Source organism: Saccoglossus kowalevskii, chromosome 7 (assembly GCF_978046115.1).
Source record: "Saccoglossus kowalevskii chromosome 7, keSacKowa6.1, whole genome shotgun sequence".
NCBI lineage: Eukaryota > Metazoa > Hemichordata > Enteropneusta > Harrimaniidae > Saccoglossus > Saccoglossus kowalevskii.
Genome location: NC_140647.1, coordinates 39,009,166 through 39,023,385, shown reverse-complemented (window position 1 = coordinate 39,023,385; position 14,220 = coordinate 39,009,166). Strand labels below are relative to the sequence as shown.

At 33.1% G+C, this 14,220-nt stretch overlaps 1 protein-coding gene across 1 annotated transcript; it reads left to right on the top strand.

Moving 5' to 3' along the window:
* Positions 1-741: 741 nt before the first annotated feature.
* LOC102803700 (integrin alpha-9-like) lies at positions 742-13,541 on the top strand. Its single transcript, XM_085501549.1, has 19 exons — positions 742-879; positions 1,290-1,427; positions 1,607-1,715; positions 1,945-2,033; positions 2,290-2,426; positions 2,753-2,910; positions 3,848-4,011; positions 4,320-4,457; positions 4,789-4,868; positions 5,043-5,193; positions 5,438-5,536; positions 6,399-6,565; positions 6,912-7,017; positions 7,859-7,966; positions 8,363-8,482; positions 9,628-9,738; positions 11,695-11,808; positions 11,970-12,092; positions 12,493-13,541. The coding sequence occupies exons 1-19, from the start codon at positions 745-747 to the stop codon at positions 12,598-12,600; spliced, it is 2,355 nt and encodes a 784-aa protein (XP_085357675.1). The 5' UTR covers positions 742-744; the 3' UTR covers positions 12,601-13,541.
* The last annotated feature ends 679 nt before the right edge of the window (positions 13,542-14,220 follow it).

Sequence of the window (14,220 nt, the reverse complement as noted above, 5' to 3'; positions counted from 1 at the left end):
GAACAGACGAGAAAACAATTGATTTATTTTACAAAAGCCACTATGTATTTTTCCACACATATGAAAACCAATCTAGAAACGCAGATCAAAGCTGGTCCAGATCTTCGTGGTATAGCGTGGCATGGCTGGTGTCAAGCTGGAATTAGTGCACATTATACCAAAGATGGTTCATTATTATTGTTAGGAGCAGTTGGCTCCATCGCATGGAGAGGTGAGTTCAAGGACATCAATATAATTAAATAAACAATATTTATATATGAATATGCACCAACATGGACTTGATTGTTACTGTTGGTAATATGTAATATGTCATTTAAAAAAAGTAAAACAGCATGGTAACCCTGGTAACAATTGTTTATTAACTGTAGGCATGGTTAACAAGTGTTTAATAACTGTAGGCATGGTAACAAGTGTTTATTAACTGTAGGCATGGTAACAAGTGTTTATTGACTGCTGTACTTTGTGGTTGCTTATATAGGTACAGTGATATCAGTCTCTGATAGCTCTATAAGAGTTCCTACATTGACTTGGTACCCCGACGGTGAACAGGATGAAAGTTATATAGGTAGTTAATTTCTGTCTCAATGCAATAAGTGAAACAGCTGCAATCCCCATGACAACACATATGCCAATTTATGTTACATGTAATTATATTGTGATATAGAAGCATCAAGTGTAGTAAATTTGAATCACTGTACGAAAGTTTATTTGACTTTTGTTACTTTCATGTTTCTAGGCTATTCTATGAGTTCTGGAAATTTTTATTCAGATGATACAACAGAAGGAGTGACTGGAGCTCCACGTGCTAAACATGTTGGTAAAGTGTTTGTGTATGACTTACAAGATTTTTCAGTTTTAATTGAACTAGAAGGCCAACAGGTAATTTGTATACACATTGTATAAAATTTGTGGTTTTGTGAAATGTCAAGTCGGATTGGGATAAATCAAACAACTAATACATCATAATTATGCTAATGAAATGTCAGTATTACACATTTTGTAAGTGAAAGGTACAGTACTATATATTGGTAAAAGCGCCATGTGTATGTTCAGTATTGTATATTAATGAAAGCACCACATTCAGTGCTATACATTGAGCAAGACAGTCATACATATTGGTGGCAAAGCCAGCTGCAATACAATACATTAGTGTAAAAGCCATTACATTTATTAATGACAATTTGTTTTGTGAACTGCAACATTCATTATTGGTGAGATATAATAACACGTATAATAAAGACTAGTAAAGGAATCTAATTCATTGTACAATTCTGCATTTTATACATCAGATGGGTGCATATTTTGGCAGTTCTGTTTGTGTACTTGATCTAAATAATGACGGTTTATCAGATTTGTTTGTTGGTGCTCCATTGTATGCAGATATTGTGGAAGAAGGACGAGTGTATGTGTACATCAACCATGGACAGGTAATTTACATGCCAAAAAAACAGCGGATGCAGTAATTACACCCATTACGTTTATATAAACATACAATACAAGATGCAAAATATCTTGCCACTATGTAACCATAGTTTGATAGTAACCTGATTGATATTTTAAGCTACATAGCGGTATATACTTGATATTATCTTGCATTTATTTACAGGGTGTATTACAACCTTCCAATGAACCACTGCAAGGATCTAGTACTGCATATGGTAGATTTGGTTCAGCTATAGAACACATCGGAGACATTAACATGGATGGTTACAGAGGTAGGTATTATAAATTCGATAACAAATAAACCCATATTGAGCAAATAATAAACTTCAATCTGGTAAAACTACAAATTGAAATTTAGCATTTTCGAAATGAAACACACTTCTGCAGTTTTTGTATGTTATGGATGTAATATTTTGTTAAAGTTGATGTCCTTGTGAATTGATTTTTCGATTTCTTAGTTATTGAGACATATATTTAGTAATAAAGTATTTGCATCATTAGATGTTGCAATCAGTGCTCCATATGAAGGATCAGGTGTGGTTTATATATACCATGGTAGTCGGACAGGAGTTACAACCAAATATGCACAGGTAAACAAACCATAGAACGTTTAGTAAACATACACATACTTCTGATATGAAACAATATACATGTTAAAACAATAAATAACATGGCAAGGCAAATACTATGAAATCATAGTAAATACGTACTGCATGCATGACTTGAGCCAACACTCACGTATACGTCTTCCCATCGACCACTGGGCATCCCCCTAAATGTGGTATGACAAATATTAATAGATTGAATAGTTATGACGCCATAGAATAAAATTAGTATATTTTCTAGGCTATTATTGGCGAGACAGTAGTTCCTGGTATCCAGTCGTTTGGTATATCAATATCTGGAGGTTTGGATATGGACGGAAATGCTTATCAAGATATTGCTGTTGGTGCATATCTTAACAACACTGCTGTACTTTTTAGGTAAATGTTCCATTTCACCCAAATATATACTATATTAAAGTGGGAGGGTCGTCACCTGCGCACGCGCGAGAATTGAGTTCCAAGCGACGATAACAACACACACTAAAAACGCAAAGGCTCATGGGTAGACAGTGACACGCTATGGCCATCTGACACATGCACAGGTAACGACTCCCTCGCTTTAAGACGTACTGATATACACATATGTAATCAATAAAGTTTGCAGGCGAGTTATGTTGATTGTACCTCATTATTCTGAGAAACAAGTCCAGCATTTTCTTGAACTTCACAAAATAAGCTAGAAGTGGTTGTTTATTTCATTGCAGAACCCAACCTGTTATCAATGTGTTTCCAGAGTTACTCATTGAACCAGAACAGATAAATCTTAACACAACCCAATGTATATATAATAATGAACTGGTCAATTGTCTCATAGTATTGGTGTGCTTAAAGTACTCTGGTACAGCACTCCCAACACGAATTGGTATGTGGTAATTAAATTCTCATTTATTTATCTGATATGATATGAATGTATACTATAATGTTTATAAATTAATCCAGTGGCAAGCATAAACGTGTACTCCATATTCTACATCTTACAAAACCAATCTAACTCAAATCAAATTAAGATATAATTGTGATGTATGTTCTGTCAACAATTCAATCATTTGTGTTCTTAAACTTGTACACTAGAAAGCCATTGTTCCTAACTAATTAGTTATGTTGTCTATTCGCCACACAAACTGTTCCATATACAGTATAGAAGTGATTGTCAGGTTTTTAGATAAAACAAGCAGCCTCTCGGCTGAGATAGCTCCGCTGTTAGCAATGCACATTTCAATTGCGGTTTTCAACAAGAAGTCGAAAATTTCACTTTTTACCAAAAATATTCACCAAAATTAGAGAATTAAAGATATACAAAATGAACAAATCTGAGAGAGGTCCACATGTAGTATCTATATATGTAATATCAAAGCAATTGGACTTGCGGTTTTCAACAAGAAGTCAAAAATTTCACTTTTTACCAAAAATGACAAAAATATTCACCAAAATAAGAGAATTGAAGATATCATCATGAAATGAACAAATCTAAGAGAGGTCTGCCCAAGGTACATATACACCAAGTATCAAAGCATTCAGGCTTGTAGTTTTCAAGAAGAAGTCGAAAAAGTAAAACATTGACACGAACAATGACTGACAATCACTCATTTGATAAGCTCCGCTCGACAAAGTCGACAGCGGAGCTAAAGAGTACACAGTGACCTGTTTCACATAAGGCACCAATTTGGTCAGGTATTTGTTTCAGATTTCTTTATACCTGACATTAGCACATTTGACCAGACCATTTCACAACTAATTATGAATTCATAGATTATACTTCAACTACACAAATGCTGATATTCTTACATTTTCTTTGCAAGTTTTGTCATACAGACTTGAAGTAGAAAAGTTCAAAATATCCAATGGTCAGAATTCAAGGGTTCAGTTTGTCTCCAATGACACTGTCCTTGGCAATACACTAGAAGACAGGATTGTTTTGCGATATGGACAGAAGTATTGTGAACCATATAAAGCCCTTTTGAAGGTGAATATACCACATATTCAGGTTTGAGCTGATTTGGGTCTATCCCCATCTCATTTTAAAAACAGTACATTTGAAATAAATTGCATGGTTTACCGTTGTAAGTACCAAACCACCTTACTGAATATACATTATACAAACGAAAATGACTTACATTTAGAAATACTGGTTCATATAGTATAGCTATGCTACATTAATGGATAAGACGATACCTTGGCTAACTACATAATTTTATGTGTTATGTAATGTAGATAAATAAGTTATTACATGTATTTGCAGTCAGCAATATGAATTATATCTTTCTCTTTCAGAGTTCTATAACAGACTTATTGACGCCTATTCAAGTTGAATTATCATACGAGTTGAACACAAATGACAGTAACATTAGCATATGTGATGAATTATGCCCAGTGTTAAATGTAAATAGAATGAAAACAGTACAGAAAGAGGTACAGTTCAAAATATATTAAATAGTTAATAGAATTATTATTATACCCAGTCAATAACACCAAGTAATTGCTTACAAACATGCATCAGTGAGGGAAACTTAGGTTTGCTTCTAAAAGCCAAAAGCTTTCATTACCTTATAGACGATTAGATGGTGACCTTCCAAATGAAAGATAGTTGTATAACTCCTGGAAGTACCCATTGTTTTGCAAGTGAGATGTCTAGTTGGTAGTGATTAAGCTTTTCTACTTGGTTAGAATTAACCTTCTAGTTGATACCTCCATGGTATAATTGAATGCTAAACATTGTTACATCTCAACATTTGATTGACAGGTAGCATTTGTTCGTAATTGTGGTCCTGACAATGAATGTATATCTGATCTTCAACTTAAGGCTGCTTTTCAACTTCCAAGGTATGGCATCAAATGTCTAAATCTGTCAAAATTTCAAATGTATATTTTAACTAGTTCTGCTTTTTAAAAAATGGATTATTCCCAAATTGATGTTATGTGATATACAGTTATTGCTTCAGATTGTATTTATTTGGAAAATAAAACTAGTAATTTGTCAATTATAATGTATTTCAGTGGATATACCACATTTATACCCCTGGGTGTTACAACACAGATTATAATAGATGTAACCATTGGCAACCAGGGAGAGGATGCACATCAAACTAAAATAATGATCAATTACCCCAGCGTACTCAACTTCATCAGAATCGAAAGTGGCAGTTTGGTAAGTCATCAGAAAATCTGTTCATTTTGGATCAGTCTTTATGTATTAGAGTGTCTTATATTACCGGTAGGCTACAATACAAATCTGTAGTAGTCGCTGTGTCTGATAAAAGTTCAATATCATATGTAATCACTAAGTTTGTAAACAGTTTAAATAACATTGTATACACAATTGGATACAGAAACCCAGATGCAGAATATATGCTGTGCAAGTAAAAAATATATGTATGTTTTTATTGTTGCAGGGTAGTGTGATTCAGTGTCTACCGGATACTGACATACTAGATGATCAAATATCTGGCCTGACTTGTCATGTGGGAAACCCAATGATGTCAAATTCAAAGGTCTGGGATCATATATTTCAATTATTCAAATTTGTAAATTATCAATGACATAGACCAGTTACATTGTGAAATGTCACGATAGGGGTGGTAATATTGTACATCTAGTGAAATTATTGTGAAATGTCACGATAGGGGTGGTAATATTGTACATCTAGTGAAATTATTGTGAAATGTCACGATAGGGGTGGTAATATTGTACATCTAGTGAAATTATTGTGAAATGTCACGATAGGGGTGGTAATATTGTACATCTAGTGAAATTATTGTGAAATGTCACGATAGGGGTGGTAATATTGTACATCTAGTGAAATTATTGTGAAATGTCACGATAGGGGTGGTAATATTGTACATCTAGTGAAATTATTGTGAAATGTCACGATAGGGGTGGTAATATTGTACATCTAGTGAAATTATTGTAAAATGTCACGATAGGGGTGGTAATATTGTACATCTAGTGAAATTATTGTGAAATGTCACGATAGGGGTGGTAATATTGTACATCTAGTGAAATTATTGTGAAATGTCACGATAGGGGTGGTAATATTGTACATCTAGTGAAATTATTGTGAAATGTCACGATAGGGGTGGTAATATTGTACATCTAGTGAAATTATTGTGAAATGTCACGATAGGGGTGGTAATATTGTACATCTAGTGCAATTATTGTGAAATGTCACGATAGGGGTGGTAATATTGTACATCTAGTGAAATTATTGTGAAATGTCACGATAGGGGTGGTAATATTGTACATCTAGTGAAATTATTGTGAAATGTCACGATAGGGGTGGTAATATTGTACATCTAGTGAAATTATTGTGAAATTTTTTTTTTTTTCACAACTACCAATCTGTTTTATTATTAGAAATCCTTCCTGGTAATATTAGACTCATCCAAGCTATCTGGCATTCATAAAAATATTACCATATCATTAGTTGCCGTTACTTCAAGTGTAGAATTCAGTACACTGTCTGATAACTTCATTGAGTTGACTATACCTGTGTTTATAATGGCTGATATAACAATCACTGGGTAGGTCATTCATAGTAACAATGAACCCATCAGTATTTTCCCCATATACCGGTAGTATACAACACAAAAACACATACTACGATCGTGTGCCAAGTGTGAAGACATTAGCTGTTTCTCACTTTTAAACATCTATACTTCCATATGCCACTGAATTCACTGTGCATTGCTATGCATATTGTACTTGGCTTTTGTTTTAATACCCAATATTACAGATCAAAATTTGAATTTGTAGCCAATTGACATTTATCCCTATATGCACATATTTCACATCAATTGATGACTTGCCTCGATGTTTTATTTTGTACAATTTCTGATATTTTCTTTAATTAAACTTACACTATTTCAGCATATCCTATCCTGAACAAGTACATGTTGGTTTTGAAAAAGAAATATCCAATTGTGATAGTATAGGAGCACCATTCAGTGGAGCACATGTGACACACACCTATGATGTGAGTAAACACTCAAATACTAGTGTAGTAATTTGGTTGCTTAGCTTGTTTGTACAATTCACAAATGGTAAACACATGTTATATTGTTTACTAATGTTAACAATACAGGGCAACATTTCAATGCTTATACATGTCACAGGACTCTAAGTATTTAGACAAAAACTATCATGCAAACTACTACGCAACTTAATAAGCGACTTGAATTTTAGTTGGCTTATTTTAGGCTTGAGAGTGAAACCCCTAGCTGTTGGCCATTTCACAATGGTGCCCAATAATGAGAATAAATTGTTAACAAAATAGGTGAGAAACCAGAAGTTGAGTTCTTTGTCACCATGAATGCACAGCTACACTATTAAACTAGTATATTCTTGAGATCTAGATGTTAATTTCTGGCACATTAAGAACATATAAACATACAATAAGAACTCATGACACAACAAATGTGCCTTGTTTGTGAAGATACAATGACTACAATATACATAGAATCTGACATTCTGATGTCACAAATACCATGCACACATATAAAGCCATGATTGAGAATCACATATAAAATTGCATTTGCTCTCAGCAACTAGTATAACTAATACAATTATAACAGCTATTAGTAAATTGTACATGCAAACAAACAGACAAATATTACAACATGAAACAGATGATTCAAACTCACGATGACAACAATCACCTCACCTCACCAGTGCAGACAGTGCTACCTGCCCCTCCAGATTCACTGTGTCAAACAACACAGTTCAAAATGACGTATAGCCATTAGATGTAATGTAACTATAGGCTGGACTCCATGGCATGACACTATAACAGGACGGAATAACTGATTTTTTTTCAGGTCCGTAACATGGGGCCAAGTAATATACCCTACAATAGTAAAATTATTGTACACTTGCCGTGGAAGACACTGCATGGAAATTATATACTTTTTGTCAATCACATACATGTAAGTAAAATTTACCTGTAATTTTGATTTGATTCCTATATTTATTACTAGTTTCTTTGTTTTCAAGGAGGTTTATAGATGCATCGTCACTAAGCAAGTGGTTTGTTGTACATGTGGCTATACTGACACATACGTAAATATATGTCCTTTTATACAACACATATACACTGTGACAACACACAAACAGTCTTTGGCTGCAGAAAAATCATATAAAACTCGCCAAACTCACAGAATTTCTTCATCAAAGTATGGCAACCAGGATGCTAATGGTACCGGGTAGTTAGTGACCTGTTTATGGGCCTCTGCAAGTTATGAGAATCAAACCACAAACAGAATATACCATTAGCATCCTTGTAGCCATCCAATAACTGTAAATCTCTCTATATAACTATTTAGGTGGAAGGATCAGCTGGCAGCTGTCTTGCACAAGATATTTTTGATGAGCAAGCCATTGACACAGCTACATGTGACACCAGAGTACTAGTTGACATAGAACAAATAACTGAAGAAGCTTTGGTAGGTTGTTTTTTAACCGTGAAGCAAATGTTATTGTTTATTCAATTACTTTTTAGCTCTGCTGTCGACTTTGTCGAGCGGAGCTTATCATATGAGTGATTGTCCCTTAGATTTATTCATTTCATGATATCTTCAATTCTCTAATTTTGGTGAATATTTTTGTTATTTTTGGTATAAAGTGATATTTACGACTTCTTGTTGAAAACCGCAAGGCCAATTGCTTTGATATTTACATATATAGGTACTACATGTGGACCTCTCTCAGATGTGTTCATTTCGTGATGATATCTTCAATTCTCTATTTTTGGTGAATATTTTTGTCATTTTTGGTATAAAGTGATATTTACGACTTCTTGTTGAAAACCGCAAGGCCAATTGCTTTGATATTTACATATATAGGTACTACATGTGGACCTCTCTCAGATGTGTTCATTTCGTGATGATATCTTCAATTCTCTATTTTTGGTGAATATTTTTGTCATTTTTGGTAAAAAGTGATATTTTCGACTTCTTGTTAAAAACCGCAAGTCCAATTGCTTTGATATTAAATATATAGGTACTACATGTGAATCTCTCTCAGATTTGTTCATTTTGTAATGATATCTTCAATTCTCTAATTTTGATGAATATTTTTGTGATTTTTGGTAAAATGTGATATTTTCGACTTCTTGTAAAAAACCACAAGTCCAATTGCTTTTATATTGCCATAATAGGTACTACATGTGGACCTCTCTCAGATTTGTTCATTATGTAACGATATTTTTATTTCTCTAATTTTGGTGAATATTTTTGTCATTTTTGGTAAAAAGTGATATTTTCGACTACTTGTTAAAAACCGCAAGTCGAATTGCTTTGATATTACATATATAGGTACTACATGTGGACCTCTTTTAGATTTTTTAATTTTGTGGTGATATCTTCAAATATCTAATTTTGATGATAATTTGTCATTTTTGGTGAAAAGTGATATTTTTGAATTCTTGTTAAAAACAGCTAGTCTACATATTGTTCATTTTCTAATGATATCTTTTGTTCTTTAATTGAAATGTGCATTGCTAACAGCGGAGCTATCTCAGCCGAGAGGCTGCTTGTTTAATAATGTAATTAAATTTCTGAAATCTGTAAATCTCTCATTCATTTGAAAGGATTGTAGTTTGGTACAGTGTGCAGTATTTACATGTTATGTTGGACCATTAGATGTAAACGCAGCTACAGCAATAGAAGTGTCTGCTACACTCAAGAAATCAACTCTTATGGTAACTATCACAAATCTCTGTCACTATTTTGTTGTTTTATCAACAAACTAGATACACCACATTTCATAAAGTCATGAATGTTTTTTACATAAATATTTCTAAATGTTTCATGATAGTCAAATATTGGTTAAAAAAATAATTTAGCCAATCACAATGCAAAAATAGTTACTATGGCAACTGACTTGTCACAATTTCTTTTGTTACCTGCAATTGAATGATTCTATGTCAAACTGTAGTGACAATACTTCAATATAAACCAGTGAATAATCTATGTCAAACTGTAGTGACAATACTTCAATATAAACCAGTGAATAATCTATGTATTAGTGCAGGGGTTTCACAATAATAGCAGGCCATCATCCTGTAACAGCTTAGAAAGAACTCCTGTGTGCTGAGAGTATTGAAGACGCATTAACAATTAATTCAAAATTACTTGTACCTGAGATATTGATGGAAAAACTGAAAACTAATTATGTAAATCAGGTAATTATTATGAACAGAACAGAACAAAAAAATTATGAATTATTATGTTAATTAGAGAATAAGAACAAATTTTAACCCAAAATTAATCAGGCCTGTCTATTGTCCTAGAGCATTTATGGACCAAATTTTATTCAAATGTGATGATCAGTAATTGAGATATCAGTGTTAATTAATTATGTTAATTAGGTGATTAATAAGCACAAATATTTACTAAAAACTAATTGGGTCTCTGCATAGTTCTAGGTTCATTGAAGTGTGATGAGTACTCTTTAAAAGTTTCATTAAAACCCAATTCGTGTTTTTTTATATATCAGTCGAACATTCATAGAAACAATTAACTAATTATGCAAATTAGGTAATTAATATTCACAATTATTTACCCTAAAACTAATCAGGTCTCTGCATAGTCCTTTAATGATCTATGTAGCAAGTCTCATTGAAATATGACTAGTACTTGAGATATCAGGCAAAAAGCTAAAAATGAACTAATTATGCTAATAACGTAATTAATATGCACAAATATTTACCCAAAAACTAATCAGGGGTCTGTACAGTTCTTAAGTAACTATGTACCAAATTTCATTGAAATGTGATGATTACTGCTTGAAATATCAAAAGCTGAAAATTAATTAATTATGCAAATTAGGTAATTAATATGTACTTGTATTACCCTAAAAACTATCAGGTCTGTGCAGGGTCCTATGACATCTATGTACCAAGTTCCATTGAAATGTGATGATTAGTACTTGAGATATCAGTGGAAAAGCCGAAAATTGATTAATCATCATGCAAATTAGGTAATTAATATTGCACAGATTTTCACCCAAAACTAGTCAAATCTGTGCATTAGTTTGGAGCATCTATGTGCCAAGTTTCATCAAAATCCAATAAGTGGTTCTTTAGATATCAGTGGAACAGTCATGGAACAGCTAAAAATCAGCTAATTATCATGCAAATTGGTTGATTATTATGCATGGATTTTTACCAAAACCTAATCAAATCTGCGCATTGGCCCAGAGCATCTATGCACAAAGTTTCATAAAAAAAAAATGTATGGTTCTTGAGATATTGATGGAACAGACACACACACACACAGACACAGACACAGATAGACACACTAACTGCAAAGACTCCCTTTTTGTGCTTCGCACACGGGAGTCAAAAAGGCTCTCAGCAGTGCGAGCCGCTGCAGTGAGACTGTCATAGGCATGGGGGGGGGTAAGACAGTAGACTGCCAATTTACAATTGTAGCTCGCCGGCTCTCAACGAAACCCTTGTGAGTGGGAAAATACAGATTCATGAGTGAGTCTTCTAGGATGAGTGCTTTATAAATCTCCATGAAAGCATTCATACCTAAATGTCAAACGTAATAGTTTTATCAAGTGGCATATACAATGATTGAAAATGGTTGCATTATTATTGATATAATTTGAATATGCATTTGTAAAATAATATATTGTATATCTTGTGTAGAAACTGAGCAGCAGTTCATTTGTAGATATAATCTCATTAGCTAATGTGTCTGTAGTGGTGACATCATTAGGACAGTTTATACAGCCAGCCAATCAACTACCAGATACAGTACAGGTAATTGTTTTCCTCCATTGTATTTTTAAATATTTATTTTAATTGTCTTTCGGCATTATTCAAACTTTGAAATAAATAATATACACGGGAAAAATAATATTAAAAAAAGGCCAAAAGTAGAATGTTATACTAATGAGATTGGGTTTCTCTTCTCAATTCAGGTTGTGTCAACCATATTTCATTCATTGAACCAAGAGAAAAAGCAAGTTGCAGCATGGATCGTTATATTAAGCATTATTATCGGATTATTGGCATTGGGAATATTTATTGTAGGACTTTGGAAGGTATTTTATTTTTGTCTTTCAAATTTAATACATGTGTCAAGAAGTGATTTGTTGAGACATTGAATATTCAGTGTTAGTGGCTCGTGTTTTAGTGAGTGAAAACACATATGCATGTTTAGCACATCAATAGTACATGATTTCAGTTACTGATATTATCTCCATTACTGTTGGTTGGCAGTACATAATCTCAATCAGTTTAGTTGGTTACTGTTGGTTGATAGGACATGATCTCAATATGTTATAATAGGTTGATAGTATATGGTCTTACTACTTATCGGTAGTTACTGTCTAATGTTCAGAGTTTTTAATTTTACAAATAAACTAACATGACAAACCAACCAAAACAAATTACAATGTAGACAGAGTGTGGTGTATTGTAAACTTCACAATTCATTTACAGGTGGGTTTCTTTAAACGAAAAGAAAAAGAAGAACTCAGAAAATTATTAGATGCCAGAGATGAGGGTGAAGTATCAGACTGGAAACTACCAAGTGAGATTGAAAACTAATATGGAATAAATTCGGAACAACCAGTACACGAGTAAGAAAATGTGAACCCAGTAATTAGTAACAATGGGTCACTGTGAACCAATCGGTACAAGTTATTTTTAGTTGTCCCAAATATTGAAGATCAAAATTGTCAGTATTTATGAAATTATTTACATACATTATATGTCAATAAAAATATATTTACAATTATTAACACAAAGAAAACAAATAATTGCCTTAGTTATCAAGTTTAAGAAATAGTTTTGTATATCAAAATTTAGTTTGGATATGAAAGGACATATCAGATGGATTCAGAAATGAATTTATTAAAACAAAATGGCCAGTAGTGAGCTATTTTAAAATTGTTCTGAAAAACATCAAGGTCCCATAATGTCCAATGTATGTATCAAGTTTGAATGAAATGAGTCCAAACACGACAGAAATGCTAAATTTTGATGAATTATTAGCACAAAAATGGCTGCCATTCAGCCATCTTGAATAGAATCATGAAATAAATGTATGTGCATACATGTATGTCACCCAAAGATATGTGATGTATTTGTGATCGGACTAGGCATGTCTGAGATACAGGTGGAGATACATGGACACAAGCAGAGAGGTCAAAATATGAGTGAATAGTGAAACATACTAAATATATCTATTTTCAATCAATATTTTATTACATATGATACACAGTATAAAACAAACAATGATTTAAATGTTATGTTTAAAAAAAATTCGACACAGACAAATTATAATGTACAAATTTGGCAGTGAAAAATTACAACTAAATATACAAGCAGCCTCTCGGCTGAGATAGCTCCGCTGTTAGCAATGCACATTTCAATTAAAGAACAGAAGATATCATTAGAAAATGAACAATATGTATAGTATCAAGCAATAGGACCAAAAATATTCATCAAAATTAGAGAATTAAAGATATCATTACAAAATGAACAAATCTGAGAGAAGTCCACATGTAGTACGTATATATGTAATATCAAAGCAATTGCACTTGCGGTTTTTAACAAGAAGTCGAAAATATCACTTTTTACCAAAAATGACAAAAATATTCACCAAAACAAGTCATTATCAATGACACGTCCCCGTTCCGTTCATATTTGAGTGACATATACATTCAAAGCAGATCATGACCGAAATGCACCTGCATATGTACAACACATTGTACTAAATCTGAACAAAATCCATCCATGCATGACTGAGATCTGGTTCCGGAATTGTGAAAATACGTGATTTTAATGCATTTTCGGTCTTAAAATGGCCATCATTCAGCTATTGTTAAGCGGATCATGAAATAAATGCACATATCTATTTGTGACATGATGCACCATGTGTGTGTGAAGTTTGAACTTGATCAATCCAGACATGTCTTGGATACGGATCCAGAACTGAATTCTTTAAGAAAATGGCTGCCAGTCGGCCATTTCGAACTTGATCCGAAAAAAAAAATGACGTGCATCAAGGTCCTATTATGTTTAATGTAAGTACCAAATTTGAACGAAATCCGTCCATGCATAACTGAGATCCGGGTTCGGAATGGTGAAAATGTGCGATTTCAATGCATTTTCGGCCTTAAAGCGGCCGCCATTTCGCTATCGTTAATGGGATCATGAAACAAA